Source organism: Dermacentor silvarum, unplaced genomic scaffold (genome assembly GCF_013339745.2).
Source record: "Dermacentor silvarum isolate Dsil-2018 unplaced genomic scaffold, BIME_Dsil_1.4 Seq761, whole genome shotgun sequence".
Taxonomy (NCBI): Eukaryota; Metazoa; Arthropoda; class Arachnida; order Ixodida; family Ixodidae; genus Dermacentor; species Dermacentor silvarum.
Genome location: NW_023606737.1, coordinates 40,216 through 58,954, shown reverse-complemented (window position 1 = coordinate 58,954; position 18,739 = coordinate 40,216). Strand labels below are relative to the sequence as shown.

The 18,739-nt window shown below is 50.0% G+C and overlaps 2 protein-coding genes across 4 annotated transcripts in view; one reads left to right on the top strand and one right to left on the bottom strand.

The window, feature by feature from the left end:
• Positions 1-436: 436 nt before the first annotated feature.
• LOC119435499 (BRISC complex subunit Abraxas 2-like) lies at positions 437-18,033 on the bottom strand. Of its 2 annotated transcripts, none has more exons than XM_049659857.1 (5): positions 17,983-18,033; positions 1,493-1,584; positions 1,347-1,437; positions 1,155-1,255; positions 437-667 (listed from the first exon to the last, which is right to left on the bottom strand). In XM_049659857.1, the coding sequence occupies exons 2-5, from the start codon at positions 1,571-1,573 to the stop codon at positions 452-454; spliced, it is 489 nt and encodes a 162-aa protein (XP_049515814.1). In that variant the 5' UTR covers positions 1,574-1,584; positions 17,983-18,033; the 3' UTR covers positions 437-451. The 2 variants fall into 2 exon arrangements, with proteins under 2 accessions (XP_049515814.1, XP_037558268.1); XM_037702340.2 differs by lacking the exon at positions 17,983-18,033 and adding an exon at positions 2,037-2,246.
• LOC119435498 (hexokinase-2-like) overlaps positions 2,373-18,739 on the top strand; it is a 36,766-nt gene continuing 20,399 nt past the window's right edge. Inside the window, exon 1 of one of the 2 annotated variants that reach the window (XM_037702338.2) lies at positions 2,373-2,545. In XM_037702338.2, the coding sequence (XP_037558266.1) occupies positions 2,522-2,545 (24 nt within the window). In that variant the 5' untranslated portion in view covers positions 2,373-2,521. Of the gene's footprint in view, positions 2,546-17,608; positions 17,753-18,739 lie in introns of those variants that run through there. The other variant, XM_049659854.1, reaches the window with a different exon arrangement.

Sequence of the window (18,739 nt, the reverse complement as noted above, 5' to 3'; positions counted from 1 at the left end):
AAAGCATGCAGCAGCCAACATTGCAAGAGAAGTTCAGGCATCCCATGAATGTAGGTGTGCATACTCGCATCCAGCCAGTCTCAAAAGAGGTTTCATCACTAGATGCACCAGGCATGCAGTTCAAGCATTCTAGACAAGCGTCTTGCCCTTTATTTCTGGTTCACATGCCTTTTTCATGGGTTTATCAGTACTTTCACTTCCTGAATGTAAATGTTGAACACACGGCGTGCAGTGTGTCCAAAAAATAGTGCTGGTACTAAGCAGTAAGGCAGGCCAGCAAGATTTTGTCAGTTCTTTCTCCAGAAGTAAAAATCACATGAAAATAAGGACATCATCGGCATGCTATGTTTATAATAATGAGGCACACATGCCTTTAAAAGGGAGGAGAAAAACGTTGAATTGCCAAACTTATTTGGCCATGCATGCTGCTATGAGGAAGGGCTACTGGTAGTCATGAATATACGCACGGATCTGTGGACCGTAAGAAGACATGCTCCATGGAGTGTGTTGCATCATTGGACGAGGTGCAGCCTCTGAAGAGTGCCAGCAGGAAGTAATTTCCATAGCCTTGGCCAAGCTTTCGAACCAATCGCTGGTGAAGCACTTGCTCCCGCAGGGATGTCTGCAGGCTTGTGTTGCGCCTGAAGCGGTACCACCCAACCACCTCCTAGGAAGGAAAACATCCACTAGGCATGTCACACACAGGTGCACTACGGGAACAAAATGGAACTAACAAAATAATGCATTCTCACATCTGTGGGCCTCACATACGTTCTTGATGCCATGACACTCTTAAATATCACACAGGTGTCCCTCCCCTCCACAACATTTAGTGTCACATGCGAATTTCAACAGGCAATAAAGGAAGGCTTCTCTAAATGCTGGTCAAAGGTTGTTGGATAAAGTACGGCATGCGTTCTGTGACAGGGTCAAGCGTCGTGAAGTTAGCTCTTTCAGGTCTTTAAAGACAGCAACGAAGGTCTGTGTGAAATTGGTGTTGGTGTGTATGCTCAAAGAGAAGCAAAAATATTAACACCTGCTTTGCAGCTACATTCCTCTCGACGCATATTCATAATAGTACGAAAAAGCTATAACTACCTCCCTAATAAAATGCCTATTGAATTAATTCACTAATAAGGGTCAGTATATCGTACCTTTTGCTTGTCTCGTAGCAGTGCCGATAATTTGTCCGCAACCAGATGACACTTTTTGTCGTAGAATTCGAATAGGTCACACGAAATAATAGAACATATTTCTGAAACGAAGAAAACCAAACCGTAATGCAATCGCCGTACCACATATGATACAGTGCTTCCAATAAACTGCAAGTGAAGTAATCAGCTTACTGAGGTTAGTCTCCTCTTTTTCGCCGTGCAGCTGCGCGTCACTGATCGTATCCGTTATACGGCTTGATATTTCTCCCAAGAGAAAACCCTCCTAAAAGATAACATGTAAATGAGTGATGTCCTGCATGCAACAATGCAGTGCCTACCTGGTCGCCAGGACTGTTGCAATGCTCATATATGAGCGTAGCCAGCAAGGGACCACTGATGGTAACCGTAACTGTAGCCATGAGCTAAGTTGCTGAAAAATATTACAGGAATTTCACATGAGTTTACCTGGTTAGAACGCTGACCCGTTAGCAAAATACGCAGCGACGCGAGTGTTTAGTGTATAGCTTTGTATCTGCACCAAGCACCAAGAAACCGTTCTCAGCGCGCGGTTAGATAATACGCTGGTACATTTACTTGATTGTATGATTGTACTATCGACCAAAAAAGTTTGCGGACCACGGGATCTCAGAAAACGCGAAATATCCGAGCAGCCTTTAAAAGAAGCCAGTAAAACCGTACATCACAATGTTCCAGTAGACGCTAGAAATGGGAATGCCAGCTGCAGGCTGCATTTTGAGGCTGCTGAGATATTCAGCCTTTTGTCAGATCCCTTGGTCCGTAAACTTTTTTGGTCGATAGTACATACAGACGGTACATGTGAGCTTGTTCGTTGGTTTAGAAGTATGATACAAGATTGCATACCTTTGCATGAATTCGGCCGTGAGTTTTATTTCACCCCACCGAGCTTCTAAGCGTCTTACGAATTGCCGATCATTAGTGGGGCGGAAACTTCGTCAGTTTCCAATCACAATACCTACAACGCCCCACACGGCTCCACACTCCACGATAGCTGCTGATCTGCGGCTACTCGCTCGTAGCCAGCAGCAGAACATAACGAAAAAATATTCAATGCCTGCTTGCGCGCTTCTTGGAAAACCGGAAAAACGTCACTTGAGGGCGTGCAAGCACTATCCAATAAGAGGCTACTAACGTGACGTAAAGGCGCACGCCCTCGGTCGTCATCATTCGCGTAGCCGAGGGAGCTAGTGAACCGGCCGTGCTCCTTGGGGTCGCAGTCTGAAAGGAAGGCTTCGTGCTCGGGCTGTCGCAAATTCGGCAAAAACAGCTAAAAGGCCTCCAGTTTCTTCAGTTTCTAGTGCGACCTACATCCAGTAGAGCCAGACAAGATGATGTCCGAAAAGAGAAAGAAGGTAAGCCTTTCCCGCTGGCGGTTGTACAGCTGTTTGATGGAATATAGCGCGTTCCAGGAGATGCTTAATTTGTCTGAGTGATTGCAAACGGCTGGTTTTTGTTTCGTGCTTTTGTATTCCTATATGATTTCACTCGTTGCCTTAAATATAATTTTCCTTTAACGCATCATGTTCTAATCGTAGGCCATGGCTGGATTCATTTTTGTATGTTTTACCATTCATTGGTGATGCCGTTGCAGAGATCGTGCCGTTCGTTATCGCTTTAACGTTGCTGGATCAGCATGTGTGCCATCTGAAAACACTCAGCGCTGTACTTTCGAGCAGCATGAAGTCTACTGGCAGCCACTTGCATTAGGGTCACCTTCAGAGTTCGTAGCCGCCGCGCGTTATTGACCTCCCTTGCGCGCTTGCTGTGTTTTGCAATCGTGTTACTTTCCGAAACTTCACAAGTTTCATTCTTTCGAGATGGAAGTCCAGGGCGACTGATATTGTCACTACCGTCAATGTTCCGCGCGTTAACTGTGCGGAGTTGCCTCATTTAGCTTTCTTGATGCATTGACAGTTAACTCTGGGGATCTGCATTGGCGCGTGATAAGCGGTGCTTCGCAGGTCGATTTTTCGTCGTAGCTTTCCGTGTATCACTGTTGTGTAAGCGTTTGTGTTCCTGTGTGATGCTGCTGAGACGGTCTTCGCTTATGTGTGATTATCAATCAACCCCGTAGCACGGCCTTGTCGTCAGTCGCCCTGTTCGAGGAAAACTAGTAGCAAGCGGTGTAGGCCAGGCAATGCATATTTATCGCTCTCGCGCCGCTGATTTCTGCGAATCTCTCGACTTGCAAGTTGCAACGCGCGCGCGTGTATGAACGGACATGTGACCGGCCGCATGAACGCACGTTTGCGCCTTTCTCGCCCTTTCAGCCCATGAAAAGGCGACTGGGGAAAAGGTATCGCGTGCACGTTTTTGCGGCCCGCAGCTCCTGGTTGGCGCAGCTGCTTAAGTCTGCAACTTTCCGTGTGAACATGAGTGTTGTTTCCCCTAAAGGTGCACCCATTTTTCTTTTGAAGTTACTGCCTGCGTCTGCGTCTTTGCACTGAGGCCATCGTAGGTGCGTGTGTGGTGATTGCTGGTGTGCAAACCGGTCCACCTTGAGATCACTAGCGCCTCCAGTCCCTCGCCCCCATTTGCGACTCTCTTCCTTCTGTTTCTTTCTTTTATTTTTTCCTCGCTGGAATGTGGCCTTGCCATTTTTACTCGGCGAACGTTTTCTTGTAGCAACCATTAGGCTCTTGCGCCTTTTACGCCGTGTTTACATGGTCCGTCGACAACCACTCAGGGACGCGACCATCGGAAAATTACGCCGACTACCCACACGGCAGGCGTAAACATAATTTAAGATTGATGTAAGTCATGTTTTTGTCCGATTTACCATGCTCCCCTTGGTAGCTTTTTTTCCAGCTGCGGTCACTTTTCTTCATACCGTGAACACAAGTTCTTTGCTCCCTAAATCATATGTAATGTTTCCCACTCTCATTCTGCCTACAAGTAGTTCTCAGTACTGCCGTGACAACAGCGTAGGTGGCAAGGGGCGACAATATTTACAAACACGGCAGTTAAAAAAAAGGGGGGGGGGAGCCGACAAAATTAATTATGGAACTCCGTTACCATTACTTGCATTTTAATAGATTACCAAGTGTAATATTGTCAACCGAATGCACTACCTAACTCCTCATGCAATCGACATTGATCCTGGTTGAGGGGATCGTACTTTAAAAAAAATGTCGCAGTTTCGCCCGAAAGCCGAAGCATCAATTGCGATAGCAAATTAGTAGAGAGATATTCGGCTGCATAAACTTGGACACATTCGCTTACTGACTGAATTAACAAGCGTGGTGTCAGCGCGCACAAGCAAACATGAATAGATAACACTCAATGACCGCAGACAACGACTGTCAAAACGCTGGCAGCAAGCGCAGCCGCCGCAGCGAGCGAAGGTTCGTAGGTCTATCGCTTCAACGGAAACTGCACAGCGCATACAAAGGTCAGAGCCGTGTGGAGACCGCTTTTAAGAGACGAGACGGTGCGGGCGACCGCCACAGCCGGGCAAAAGTACAAGCGCGGTTGTTGGCAGAGTAGAAGCTGCCCCCCCCCCCTCCCTCCCGTGCTGCCTTCCCGCTTTCTTGCTTTCGCGTGAGAGATTGAGTGGCCAGTTCAGTTCCCCTTGCGCGGTTGCAAGATACGCATTTGGTGCCGCAGCACAGCGTCACCCCGCCTCCCTCCCTCCCATACCCCCACGGCCTTTCGCGCGACGGATGTCGCGTTTGCTTTCCGCCGTGCGTTCGCTCACCGTGATAGCGCGCTTCCCCCGCGCGCTTTCACTCGCGCATACGGCGCGCGGCGACGAGTTTGTAGCCCTTGGACTTTATACGGAACCTCACGGCGACGCCGACAGCAGACATCCGGTTGAAGTGTCCATATAATTGCTATCGCAATAAAAAAAGTTAGTCTGAAGGGTTAAAAGGAAACGCTTATACGGCCCATTCAATAAACGTCCCGATCGCGTTCGTCTTACCCACACCTGCAAGGCGTGGCCGCCCAAAGTTTTCATTAAAGTTAGCCGAGCCGCGTGTGTGGTGTGTTTTCCTAATGATTGCCAAATGGCAGCGCAAAAGCGGACCAGTCTGTCAACAGGCATGCTGACATTTTCTTTATCATGACTGAGCATGGCCCAGCTAAATGAAATGCGTTCATGTTGCTGAAAGGCAGGCGTGCTAACACGAACACAAGCAGGGCTGTTGTTATTTTCGTTCCCATACTTCTGTCCGTGTTAGCACGCCTTTCACAACATGAATACCTACCAACTTGCTTAGTGGTTCTAAATGAAGGGCGCTTCATCCACTGCGTTTCAATGGCGAAGTATTGCAGCCATGCACTGGCATACCGCAACGGCCTCATGAGGTACATAGGTGTCCTTGAGGCGGGCGGTTTTTATTGCGATAGCAATTATATGGACACTCCAAGCGGATTTTTGCCGTCGCCGTGAGGTTCCGTGTAGAGTCCAGCGGCGATTCGTCGCCGCGCGCCGTGTGCTGTATGTGCGCGAGGGACGCGCGCTTTCACGGGGAGGGAACGCAGAGCGGAGAGCAAATGCGGCTTCTTCCGTCGCGCGAAAGGCCGTGAGGAGGAGACGGGAGGGAGGGAAGGCGACATTTAGCTGAGGCACCAAATGCGTATTTGTATAAAAACGTTGCGAGGCGAGAAGGTGGTAAAGACTTCCGACGCTGCTCGACGAGTGTCCCGTTCTGATCTCATCGAAAACCTCCTAGCCGCCCCCAGAGGCACCGGATGGATGGATGAGGCTGAACCCTTTAAATCGGGCTGTGGCACACGCCGCCTAGCCTTGACTATTAGCATATTTTGTACTTCGTGGAGGGTGAAATTTCACCCCTGCCTTGATTTTAGCCACCAATCAGATAACCTCCGTTTGGTTATTTCTACCCGCTGAAAGTCTATTTTGCCTTCACTGTCCCTAAACCCCAATGCTTTGAAAAAACCGGCCCCGTTGCTTTGCACTGTAGGGTTAAGCCCTTTACAGAAAAGTATGAGGTGTTCAGCCGTTTCCTCTTTTTCTCCACATGCACCGCACAACGTGTTTGGTACTTGGTACTTGGTACCTTGGTACTTGACTTGGTACATCTTAGTCAATACTCCCGTCCTGGCTTCAAACAGCAAAGAGCTTCCCCTAGAATTATCATAGTAGATATTTTCTTTGGCAATTTCTTGTTTGAAAGTGAAAGTTCTGTATCTTCCCAGTGCTGATTTCGTCTGCATCCCTGTTTTCCACAGACCCCTCTCTGTTTCTTTAACCTTTTTCTTAACCGCTGTTTCCTGGTTTGCACCCCTCCTGCAGTCCAAATATTTCATTGACAATTCTCTGGTCAGCTTCCTCCATTTTGTGTCAACATTCCTCATGTACAAATAACTGAAAACTCTCCTTGCCAACCGCTTTTCTGCCATTTCTCTCAATCGCTTCTCAAATTCTATCTTGCTGCTGGCTTCCCTGCTCTCAAATGATGTCCATCCCATGTCACCCTGTACCCCCTGATTTGGTGTATTTCCGTGTGCTCCCAGAGCCAGTCTACCTACCCCTCACTGCTTAACTTCCAACCTTGGTCGAACCTCTGATCCTCATGCACAGGACCGCATTACCGAAAGTCAAACTAGGGACCATCACCCCTTTCCAAATCCCTCTCACCACTTCGTACCTAATTGTAATTCCACAGTGCCCTATTTTTCATCACAGCTGCATTCCTGCTACCTTTAGTCGTTACATATTTTTCATGTTCCGTTAGGTACTCGGCCCCATTGTTTATCCACACTCCAAGATATTTGTACTTATCCACTACCACCGGCAACAGTCACCAACGCCGTGCACGTTCGGTGCGAACGCGGGCAAAACGCCAACGGCGTCGACAACAGTTCTGCGCGTTGCTGGTGCTGCTGCTTGTCCAAGTTTATACAGCTGATAAAACTGCTATATCCTTACTCTGTATAGATCTCAACTAATTTGCTATCGCAATTGGTGCTTCGCCTTTCGGGTGAAACTGCGACATTTTTATGAACACCTGACATTGACGATGTCATGGTACCTAAATCTAGCACCCCTGCCAGACTAAATGTCCAAGACTGTGTCAAATTCGCGCAGGCAGCTGCTAAGCGTGGATATTCTGGGAGAGCATTTTTTTTTTTTTTTTGGTCGGTGCTCGGTGATCGCTTTGGCTGAGGAAACTCTGCAAGCAAAGTTCCTTTGACAGAGAGCTGTTCAAACTGTATTACCTTGCCTAAATTTCAAGGGAGACGTGGTTTCGACTAACAGGCGTTAATCGAAACCACGCTATTTCGACACCGTAATATTTCGTTGTCATAATTAATATAAGAAGTGAAACCGATGCTCTTAATTCGGAGCATGCTTCTTATGATCCTAGTCCCAGGGAGCGGAGACGTTGAGCGTCGCTGTGAGTCGCAGTTGCATCGAACAAGAAGTGAAAGTGCGTAGAATTTTCTAACAGTTTCTCCTCACTGACATCTGGGGCTCCAGGTTTCGTGTTTAGTTTTATCACTGGCGGTCGGTCACTTCCGAGCGCTCTGCAGAGGCGGCTTGCCGATAAGCACGGAAAAACCCTACAACTGTCGCGAGGCTGGTGAAATGCAGCTGCCGTTGTATATTTTAAAAGCAGCGTAGAGTGGAAAACCGGTTGCTTTTCCCAGTACGTTCAGGCCCTGCGCGTGAATGTGGAGCGTGCAGCAGCGTTTTCAACGCTTGTTTTCCGTTTCTTGTTCTTCGCTCGTCGAATCCGCGGCGAGCCGTTCAATGTATCGTTGTGTGTTACTGGTAGTTGAGGTTTCCGTGAACGAGGTTGGGGGGGGGGGGGGGGGGGGGATAGTTCATGTCAATGTTATTTCTGCATTTCGCACATATTAAATCCAGGAACCAGGGGCTGAAAAGCTGCGTATGACAGATTGAAGGTTGTCCGTCTGAGCTTTCTTTTTTCCATATAAATTAACATAACCGTCCGCCATCTTTCTCGGTGACTGCGTTGTCGCACGATTTCTTTTGTCCATATGGCAAGAGTAATCACTGCTTATCTATTTAATTTTTAATTACTCGCCGCGGTGGCTGAGTAGCTATCGCGTTTGCTGCTGAGCACGAGGTCGCGGATTTGATTACAGGCCGCATTGATGGCGGCGTAACGCGCTCGTTTACTTAGGCCCGCATCAAAGGACCCTGGGTCGCCAAAATTGATCCGGGGCCCTCCGTTACGCCGTCTCTCATAGCCTCACTACTGACTTGGTATTGTAGGCCCCATGAACCAATTAAATTGTATGTATTTTAGGGCGCACGCAGCAGTTGCGGGAACTAGCAGCAGTATTATCGAGAGATTCTTCAGCCCAACTTGCGGGGAAATGCCATTGGCGTGCCACTGCCGCCTGCGATTTCTCCGGGCAGAAAGCCCTTCTCTGCTTTCACATCAATATGTGAAATATTTAAGTTACAAATACGATATTTGTAACTGGATACAAATCCTGGGTTTTGAGATATCCGTGGGTGACGAATATCTCAAAACTGGTGGGGATCTCGGGGTTCCTAAGGGGACTTTCTTTAAGAGCTGACCGGCTTGAATTCTGCGATTTAAAACTAAGTAACTAACTTAGAAACTTTGATTAGTGAAATTGGATTGTGATTGCCACATAATGTCAGATGTCAGTCGGCGCACATAACGGGCCATTGACAAAATATTTTTCATCTGGGGCGCCTGCCCGAAGCATTTTGCCCGTGGGTAAAATGTTCCCATGGTTAAATAGTTCCGAAAAAGCCACGGTAAGCTTCCGCGCAATAAATTGTTGAGCGACCGAGGTTTCGCGCTATACTGCGACTTTATTGTTACTCGACAACTTCCTGTGCGGTATATACCAACTCCCATTTGCGCCCAACTTTCTATAAACGCGGGTAATTTTAACCCATGGATGGGTAAAGCTCAAAACTGCAATGCCCTTGTTTTGACCAGTTTTGGGGCTCGCATGTAGTATTTTCTCTTAACGAATTGAATAAAATTCATTAGCCATTATAGCTCGCACTTGGACTGTTAAACCGCGGCGGCCGCATTTCGATGGGGGCGAAATGTACCATACATTTGGTGCACGTTAAAGAACCTCAGGTGGTCAAAATCAATCCGCAGCTCTCTTAATTCACTACGGCGTACCTCATAATCAGGTCGTGGTTCTGGCACGTAAAACCCTGGAATTTAATTAATTTAATTTGTACTGTCGTATCTCCCCTCCGTCTTCCGTTTGGCCCAGCACGGTATAGCGCCAAGCTCACCTCAAGAAAGGGCGTGTGCAGGGTGCGGCAGAACGTTTCCGGCACGCGCTATGAAAACGTCGGTTAATTTATCTTCCGTTTTTGTTTCGTCGAATGCGCTTGTGGGATGCATGTTGCGCGCGTGGTGGCGCTTTTTGTGAAAGACCTTGCAGCGTTTAAACACAGCGTTCCTGTCGTTCCGTGCGGCCGGGGTCAGCGCTACGAGAGTCGTTGAACCAGTGTGCGATCGAGGCTGGTGAAGCAATCTTTCAGAACTGTCATTTTCATTTCTTCGGCGCAGAGGTGTTGATTAGAGGAAATGAGTCCCAACTTCCATCTCTTGAATTTCGTGCCTAGGTTACAGTACCCTACGGTATACGTCGGTGCGACGTCGCAGATTTAATGCATGCTTTTTATTGCTGGGTCGTTCTAGCGCAAATTCTCCGAACTACCCAGGTGAAGTCTTTTTTTTTTAATTTAGCACGCAAAATAATCGTTCTTTATCGATAAACGATTAACTAAACCGAAGGAGAGGTCATTCTATGACGTCACATGAAGCTAGGGTGGGATCTTCAAGGGGGCTTGCGTACTGTGTGGCTTCAAAGGGCTTGTGTAGCCGGATAGTACGCAAAAGCGAGATGGTCACCGGCCATTCGCTTTTGCGTACTGTCTGACTTACCAAACCTCCGCTCGCAGTAAGAGTTAGCTTTTCGGCATTTTAAAAACGCAATAATTTACTGATACAGCTGAACTCAATATTCCTCTTTAGTGTCCCTTTAAAGCGGTTCGGTGAGACACATGTCGATGTATGTATGGGAGGAGGGCAGAATGGGTCTACGCGGGACAGTCAGGCGTTACCCGTTGAAGTATAGATTGCTTTTAGTTGAAACATCTGAATAATCGTTAACGCTTCAACGAGATACGGAACACAAGGATACTAGCAGTGTAAAGAATGTTTTTCTTTTTTTTTTTTTTCAGTCTGCAATGCGGACTGACGTAATACATTACAGCCTCGCGTGTGTGGCTATCGAACGCATGAATGAGGCAACGCAGTAATAGTCCACCGTCAGGCCGTTTCACTGAATCGTGCGCATGTGCAGACCTGTTCGCGCGGCGCCGTGCACCAAAACGAGTGACAAGTCAGAATCTCGACAGCGGTAGATGGAGGTAGCGGGGCACAAGTCTTCAGCACAGTGCCCGAAGAATCAACACCTTGACTACCGTGAAAAATTCCGCAAAAAAACTTTCACGCGCAAAAAAACAATTGGTGAAAGTAATTGTGTATTATTTTCTTGTCGAAATTACAAGAAACTGAACACATACGTGTACATGTGCAAAAATTGCCAGATATTCACGACGGGTTAGACGCGCTCGCGATGGCGAGTTATCTCGTCATCGGGTTCAGTGTCAGGAGCTGACTCCTCCTGTTTCGAGTGCTGTAAGCGGGCAACCGGATGGCAACACAGATACGAGCGTCCAGCGCCGTCTGCACATTCCTGCACTGCGATCCCAGCGGGGAGAAACTCTACGGTATACCCCCGGTGGGATCGCTTCCCTGTCTGGCTGCCTCGGATTGCACGAGGTGCGGACAGAGGCGGCCCTTTGCGCCGCTGAGCTGTCGCTTTCTCGTCTATGTGCCGCTTGTTGAAGGGCACGTCTTCCGCCGCTCCTGGTGAGACGTGGCCATAGGACTACAGCCGGTTTGAAAGTTTATTTAACATAAGCCATACAATTGCAAAGTACACACTTTTGGCACCCAACAAATTTGTTAAAGGGTCCCTACCCTTGAGAAACGTTTCGAGAACATAGTTGTGTTGTGTGCATTATTTCGCAAGTGTTAGTGTACGCGCACATCATCTATTTATAAAGTAGATGTTTGCGAAGATTAGTGACCTGCACGTACAAGAAAAAAAAAAAAAAAAAAAAAGGGACCGTGCTCCTCATGGTTGCAGTTGGTGGCACCGCTCTGTTAGCTCGCTATGTAACGGTGAAAGGCAGGTATTCGGTAGTTTGCATGGCGGTAGTTTGACAGTGTTGTAACTTTCACACCATTACTACTACTGCCAACTTTCTTGTCCTTCTTTGGCTGCTCGACAAGCGGCGCACGACTGCGCCAGTCCCCCAGCAACAAGCATGCAGTCTCAAGCGCGGTTGTGCTAGCGCACGTGCGATCATCTCGTGGTCCGACGAGCGCACGTCGCTTGTCGTACCCACTGCGAGCAACGAGCACGCTTGTTTGAATGGCATAACGCCTGCAGACATATCGTAGGGGACGTTAAATGCGGCAAGTCTTTAACTAGCGGCCTGGCGTTTGCGTCCGGCGGTGGCTGCTGCATGCCTGTCTAAACAGGGGCCTAGCGTTGGTGAAATTTGGCGATTGACGTTGCTGACTTCTGCCTGGCCACTCCTTAGACGGACAGTGTTGCTCTTTGATGCTCGTTGACGTCAGGACCACTGGCTGTTAATGTAAATTTGGCGTTATTTATTGATCGGGCACATTGTGGTGCGCGCTGCGCGCGTCAAACTCAAGCAATTGGATTATGGCTAGTTAGATTGCGGCAGAAATATCGACCTTGTTTGCTTCGCTCTAAGAAGCACATTAAATGGTCTGTTAATAGGGATAGTTATAAAACAAGTATCTGGTGCACTCGTCGGCGGCACGCATGACATCTGAAATCCACAATACGCCGGGCTGTCACTAGAGCGTGTGTCGGTGTGCATGAATTTCTCTAATGGTGCAGTCAGTGCTTCCGCGCCTTTGACTCGTGGGGATAGGCCAAGTCGTTGTGTATTCATTCACAATCATTGTGTCATCTGCATTTTGTATTGGCTTCGACGGAGTTTCCATGCAGAAGCCCCGCCGTGCGTGATATTGGTTTCAGCGGTCGTCTCGAGCTATCCTGGTCCATGCTCGTCGTTGGAAGGGAAAAATAGTAAACTATCAGCACTGCGGATGGCGTTCCTTTCGTCAGCCCTTGTCCACGGTATTCTTGGTTTGGACGGCGTCGTGGGGTCTGCACGCGTTTCGGGTACAGAAAGCGTTCTGTTGCGCACACTCATTTTATGACTAGTCTGAATAATGGCCTGAACGAGGCTCACGCTTCGCGCAACTGTCGTAACTTTTCTAAAAGTGACGTCACCTTGCGTGTTGGTCGATAGCGGCAGTAAGCCGGCGTTCATTGCGACAGTCGCGTTCGCTTTAAACATGCTGTGCGCCGTTGTCGTTTTACAACTTTTACGACCTGTGCAGCGCCTTTCACCTCCGTGCTTTTGTGCTTTTCGCCGTTTTAGGTTGGCGCTTGACGTCAGATTGCACGTTTTGTCACAACGTGGAAGTTCTTGGCAGTGGCGGCTATAGCACAGCGTTTCAAACGCTTGTCTGTGCACGCACTTAGCGTTTGAACCGTGTTAAAACTGGCAGCGCCGTTAGCGGTCGTTCGCCAATTACCGCCTTGAAGGCTGAGTTCAGTGTTGGCAAGGCTATTTCAAACTTCGCGTTCTTAACATTGTCTCCAGTCACGAGTATCTAAATAAAGAATCGGGAAGCAAGGCGACGCCCGAACGGAAGGGACTCATTATTGCCAACATTCGAATTCGCGCCCTTGAAACCGTGTACCGCAGCCTCGGTGCGCACTCTCGTACCACGTGTCCCGTACCCAGCTCTCGACAGGGCTTGCGCTTGCCAGAGCAGGTGTCCGTGGATCCGGGTTTCGCGCGTGGCTCGTTGAGAAAAACCCACCCGATGAGCGGGACGAATGAACGCAGAGGCCTGGGCGGCAGACCGCACCGTAATTTGTCAGCGAATACCTATATAACGCTTGCATGACGGCCATTCAGTACGTCTTTTAATGTCAAAATCTTTTTTTTTTTTTTCGATGCAATGATTTCGTTGCAGGCAAGCTGCACATGGTCATACAGCGGTAGCCTTTTGCTCGCTAGAAAATGGTGGTCTTGTGTGCATTTATGTAAGCATGCATATGTAACAAGAGGACAGGAAGAAAAAAAAAATAAACACGTAATGTTTCCACACTTTTATTCAAAGTTGTGTTCGTGAATTGTGAAAGGTGGAAACGGCAAAATATATGCGCAGATTGCGCGTACTGACGAGTGGCTTTCGTCATACACTTAGAAGCACGGCGTGCATTCCGTTCAGCGCGCATATGCTTGCCGATGTTCTTAACGATAATTTGCCGAATTTGGTCGGTGTGTCGTCATCTTCCACGATATTTCGCATTCGGTCTCTGTGACATAACTGTCTGCAACTACGTGGGCCTTGCGGCTTTTGTGTGGCACGGCGTCGCGTGACAATCCTTGAGAAAATCGTAAGTAGGTAGTGATCAAAACGACCTCCCATTTATCGGACTTTGCAGAATCTGACGTGAAACGTGACAGGCAGTTCTGGTGAACCTTGCGTATGCAGTGCAAGATTCCTAGGTTTCTTCTTAGTCCGTTTTACTGTTGTCTTGCATGCTGGCATGACACGTCGCCTTCGTTGTCACGCTTGCAGTTAACTATGGCTCTGTCATTGTTGTTAGTCATGTCTGAAATTAGTGTCGTGTGTGCTTTCAACGGCGTATCACCTTCAGCCCTGCATCGGAGGGTTGAAAAATCTACCCGAGCCTCGCATCTATACGGCAAGGCATCGTTGTAGTCCCTGTCAAAACTTTGTGGGGCCTTGCGCCACCACCTTCAGAGTACAGAACAGTCAACGTCTGAGCCAAGTTAGCGCTCTGTTCGGTGCGCACGCCGAGTGCTAAGAGATCGACAGTTGTCACTCAGCATCCCAAGAAGCGTGCGCCTCCCTCGCCATGTTTCGATCAGGCAATATGAGACGGGAATGCGAACGTAGGCCACCGCAGGCCGCACAATCCATGGTTGACGTTGGATCGACGAACGAAATATGGGGCTGTTTTGACTGCTTCACGAAACAAAATACCGAAAATAACTTCCTACGTAGTGCGTAATGTGGCTCTGCGAGTTGTGGCACCTGATTTCTTTGTGCGTATATCGATACAGGAGATTCAGAACTCACGGAGTGGCCTCAACACTTTTCACACAGGCAGTGTACTACGTGTAGAGCACACGCGATGCGGCGAAGTGCGTCTATTTTTTTCTAGTCTGGAGTCGTGGCTGGGACTGTGGGGAACTGCCGAGACGGAGTTCTGCATTTTGCTCTGCATTTTGTATCGTAGTCAAGATGGGGAAAGCGCACCGCCACTATCTCCGTTAGAGTTACTGCATATCAGTGGCTCTAATCTCCGCTTCTCTGTTTAACGGGATCGGATGGTGCGTCGCGCACTGGCGCCGTGTGGTCTTGTTTCGAGCCTGTCTGCCGTGCCCCTTTTTCGGTTCTGGCTGCTTGTGAGACCATCCTTTTCTGTCCTCACTTTACCGGTCATGTATGCGCGGGCCCAAGAGTGCCCAGGTCAAATAGAACCGCATAAGGATAACAAAAATAAAGTTTGAATTATGCCGTGCTCGTCTGCTCACCGTAGTGAAACAGGCTCGCTTCAGATGCTGAATGTCGCAGGCATTTCGGGTGCATAAATTGTCCTCATCACGATTGAGACGCGGGCAGTGAGCGGAAAAAAGACGGTTAGTTATTTTTACTCCCCCCCCCCCCTTTTTTTTTTGTTTTTGTTCAGTTTAATACTTCCTAGAAACTGCTCATTTGGCAATATTTGTAGTTCTCCCGCTGGTTTTGTTTTGTTCGATTCCGGCCCGGACCCCGTCAAGTTGGGCGCCGCTGGCGTTAAACGACCCCAACCGGTCTGCGGAGAGCGAGGCTATGCAAACCGTGCTGTCGGCAGCCCTCGGGGCCCAATTTCTTTTCTGGTCGGCAGGTCTGCCCGGTCGACATAACTGGGCACGCTTCCAGCGACCACCTGTGCTGGCCACTCGACAAGGCGCTGCCTCTGCCCCGCGCCCTTGAGCGCTGCTGCAGTGCACGGGAGGCGCCATCGCCTGGACGGCGCCATCGTCGCCTCTCGATCTCGCGTTTCCACGCACCGCCACACGTTTCCACGCTGCTGCTCCCAACGCTCCTTCGGTCTCGCGGGACACGTCGGCCTCTACTGATTCCGAGTCTGGACTGGGCGGCCGCTTTGCGTCTCTTCACGCCGGTCATGCTGCACCGTACGCGTAGCTGAGGCTCGACGTGTTGCGCCATCTAGATGACCACCAAAACTGGCATAATAATTAACTTAACGTGAAGACAGAAAGCGCGTGGCGACAGACCGGAGCCGTGGCGCACGACACCCATGGTCGCTTCGCTCCTTGGATGAGTCTGAAACCTGTGACGGCATTCTTCTCAGCGGCCATCTCGTAGTCACGACTTCCAAGCTGTCCCATTTGATATGATCGATATGGTCCCGGAACTTATAAAGCCTACAGTCATCTGTAACACTTTCTTGTTAGCGATGTTTGCCCGATGTTTGTCTATAGGTTACCACTAAAAAGAGGATATGCGTGTTTCTTTCGTTTATTGTATGCCATCAATCGCGACGTGTCGAAATCTGTCGTGCGACGTCCGTACGTGTTTCAGTTGTATTGTCCGAGAGAGCGGAGCACGCATTTGTCATCGTCTATTATTTGGAGAGCGTCTCAGCGCTTGAGGAGGGGCAGAGAAGTGATTAGTGACGTCGTTATAGCCTTGCCCATGGCATTTCCTTATGCACCCAAAAGGAAAGTAATATTGCCACGTAGTGGCGCCTCTTTGACGTCACGCTGTTGGGTTTTGTCTGCGTGCGCTAGAGCGACCTACGCGGATGGCGCGACCGCCGGCTTTGCTGCCTTTTCTCCGCGTCGCTGCTGGCACGGAGCATGGTGCGGTAGGGAGGCCGATAGCCGCCCTGTCTCGGCGGAGGATGTCCGACGGCGCAGCGATAAGCCGTGTTCGTTTCCTTGGGGGCTGGCGCAGTATCGGGGGGCTGCTTCTGCCCGAGCGCGTGGTGTCGCAACTGGGCGACGCTGTTGCATCAGCTCCCGTTTGCCGCTCCCTAACCATTCTGTCGACGAAGTAGCTCAAGGGTGACGGGCGCCGGCACATACGAGTACGTCACGAATGACGCGACGTTTCGGCTCTGCGTTGCTGAAAAGACATCTTGTGGTTGTCGCGCTGATCTGCCCGAGCCGCGCCGTTTTCTTGGACGACTGTGCGCGTGCACTGCTCATGTACATGTATTAGCGTTCCGCTCTACCGAAAGAGGGCGCGGGGAAAGGGGAAGAAAGAAAAAAAAAGGGGGGGGGGGAACGCCGTTGCGTCTCGCGTTCTTGGTCGCAGAGGAATCTTGGGCCCTGCTCAGGCAGCCTGCACGCGCAAGATCGATATGACGGCCAAGGCCGCGTTTAATCGGTCAAGAGCCGCGGCGTGCCATCGATCCTCGGAGCCGAGCCCCTCTGATGTCTGCCGCCTCGGGAAGCGCGCTGTCCGGCTTGGCTGCCCGTGCAGGTTAACGACACGCCATGCTGTCATTTGTCTCGCAGCGTGCGAACCAGTTTCTGGCTCGCCACTTGACAGGGGGTTGGCCGGCCCGGAACGAAACCCAGGAAGGAGCCGCTTCCCCAAATATATGAAAAACGATAGGCCTCCCCGCGATTCCAATTTGCGGGTCGTTGCGGCAAGGCGTCATTCAGCTCCAGTGCTCGTGCACTGTTGCGTTTCCTGCGTTGAAGGTGCGTCAGGACGGAATAGCGCTGCGCGAATGGCTTCGCACGGCGCTGTTATCGTGCTCAGCGGTACACTTCAGCCTCGGTAGGCTAATGATGGCTGCTCAACCGCTGGTCTTTCTTCGAGCCCATTAACCGAGCGCGTGCCTCGGCGTTGTGCTGTGCCGGCACGCACCGCATTGTGACCGTGAAAGCCAGCTTGCTGAAATGCGTACCGAGTTATTCCTCGGCTTGGCACGACCGAATGCTACAGCGTGATGACTGATCTCGTGGCCGCCGCCTGCGAGACCTTGTGTAGCCTTGTCAGTATTAGACAGGGCTGTCTGGTTTCAGCGATCGCGGCGTTATCTATGTGTATTTGGAGGCCTAAGCGTTGGTCACTGAGATGACTCAGTTTCCTATTTACAGACCGCCGCGGGGCAGGTAATTATATGGGCTGTTGCGACTGCAGCAAACTCTATCGGTGTCCTTCTTGCCCGTCTCGCCAAGTTAATCCTCGCTTCGTTTCCGGCTTGTTCGGGAGTTTCTTGCGGCCCCCAGAAAGCGCCCTGTGATCTGCGGACGTGTCGTTGTAAGCAGTGACACCACCAAACTTGGTTCAAGTCGAGCATGCTATATGGAAATGCGGACGTGCTTAGAACGATTGCAGAAACTGTTTTGTCTCTCTACCCAGCTCAGTACCGTAAGTGTTCCTTTCTCGTGATGTTAATTCCTGTGCACACGGTTTTCTTGTGACGCCGTGAGTGTCCGACCTGGAGAAAGTCTGCTACTGTTGTGTGTTTGCCATTTTTTCCGTTTTCTGAACTGTGCTTCCCCACTGAGGGCTGATCTTCCTGTTTTCATTTGTTGTATGGTGGCCAGAGGTTTAGGCATTTGGGAGCCGCTATTTTGCAAACAATGGGCTTTACGCACCGTGTTTTCTCAGAGAGCGTGCTTCCGGCTGCGCTGCTGCGGCTGTTCTGTACGCTGCTTTGCTTTCTCCACACATCGCGCGCGCGTGCCCGCAGGTGTTTCGGTCGGATATCTGCGCGACGAGTCAGGCATCGCAGCAGAACGATTGGGCCGCGCGCGGCAGATTCTGTCGACTCGCCGCGCCTGCCGCATTGTACACGTGCGGCGAGCTGTTTTGTTACGCCCATGATTGTCATACCTGACTGCGCTTCTTGCTTCTTCGGACACGCTGCGCGGTTGTGAAGCGTGCAGCGACAATAAGTGTAATAATATGGCCGTGAAGGTCGTTTTTCGGCTATTTTGGTGACACCTTCACGCGACAAGACCTGAATTGTAATTGCTGTCTGTCCGGCTGGCAGTCGCCTAATGAATGGATTTCGCCTGTGTTTGAACGCGCAGAACTGGTTTCAAGCCGCCATGGCTGCATCCTCGCCCACGCAGCATCGTTTGTGAAGCGAATCGTATACTACCTTTCTGGCCTCTTTGAACAGATTTGATAGCTCCAGGCGGGTTTGACAGATGCCGAGCGTTATTTTTGCCTGCGGGCCCCCGTCGCTCCGATCTCACCACTGTCAAAACAGCCTGCGTTCTCGCCGCCTCGTGTATGTCTTGTTTTGGTACGAGGTCGTGCTCGGGCACTTGCGGGACGATCGCAGCTGTTATGGGCGGCAAGGTTTCCTGGAAGTGCACCGTTGCAAAACCTGCGTTTTCTGTCGGT

Bases quoted from the DNA above. Each gene is read 5' to 3' on its own strand.
- LOC119435499 (XM_049659857.1), bottom strand. From the start codon at position 1,573: ATGGCTACAGTTACGGTTACCATCAGTGGTCCCTTGCTGGCTACGCTC. The intron at 1,438-1,492 runs GTAGGCACTGCA...GTTATCTTTTAG, and splicing joins GCAACAGTCCTGGCGACCAG to GAGGGTTTTCTCTTGGGAGA. The intron at 1,256-1,346 runs GTAAGCTGATTA...TCTTCGTTTCAG, and splicing joins AAAAGAGGAGACTAACCTCA to AAATATGTTCTATTATTTCG.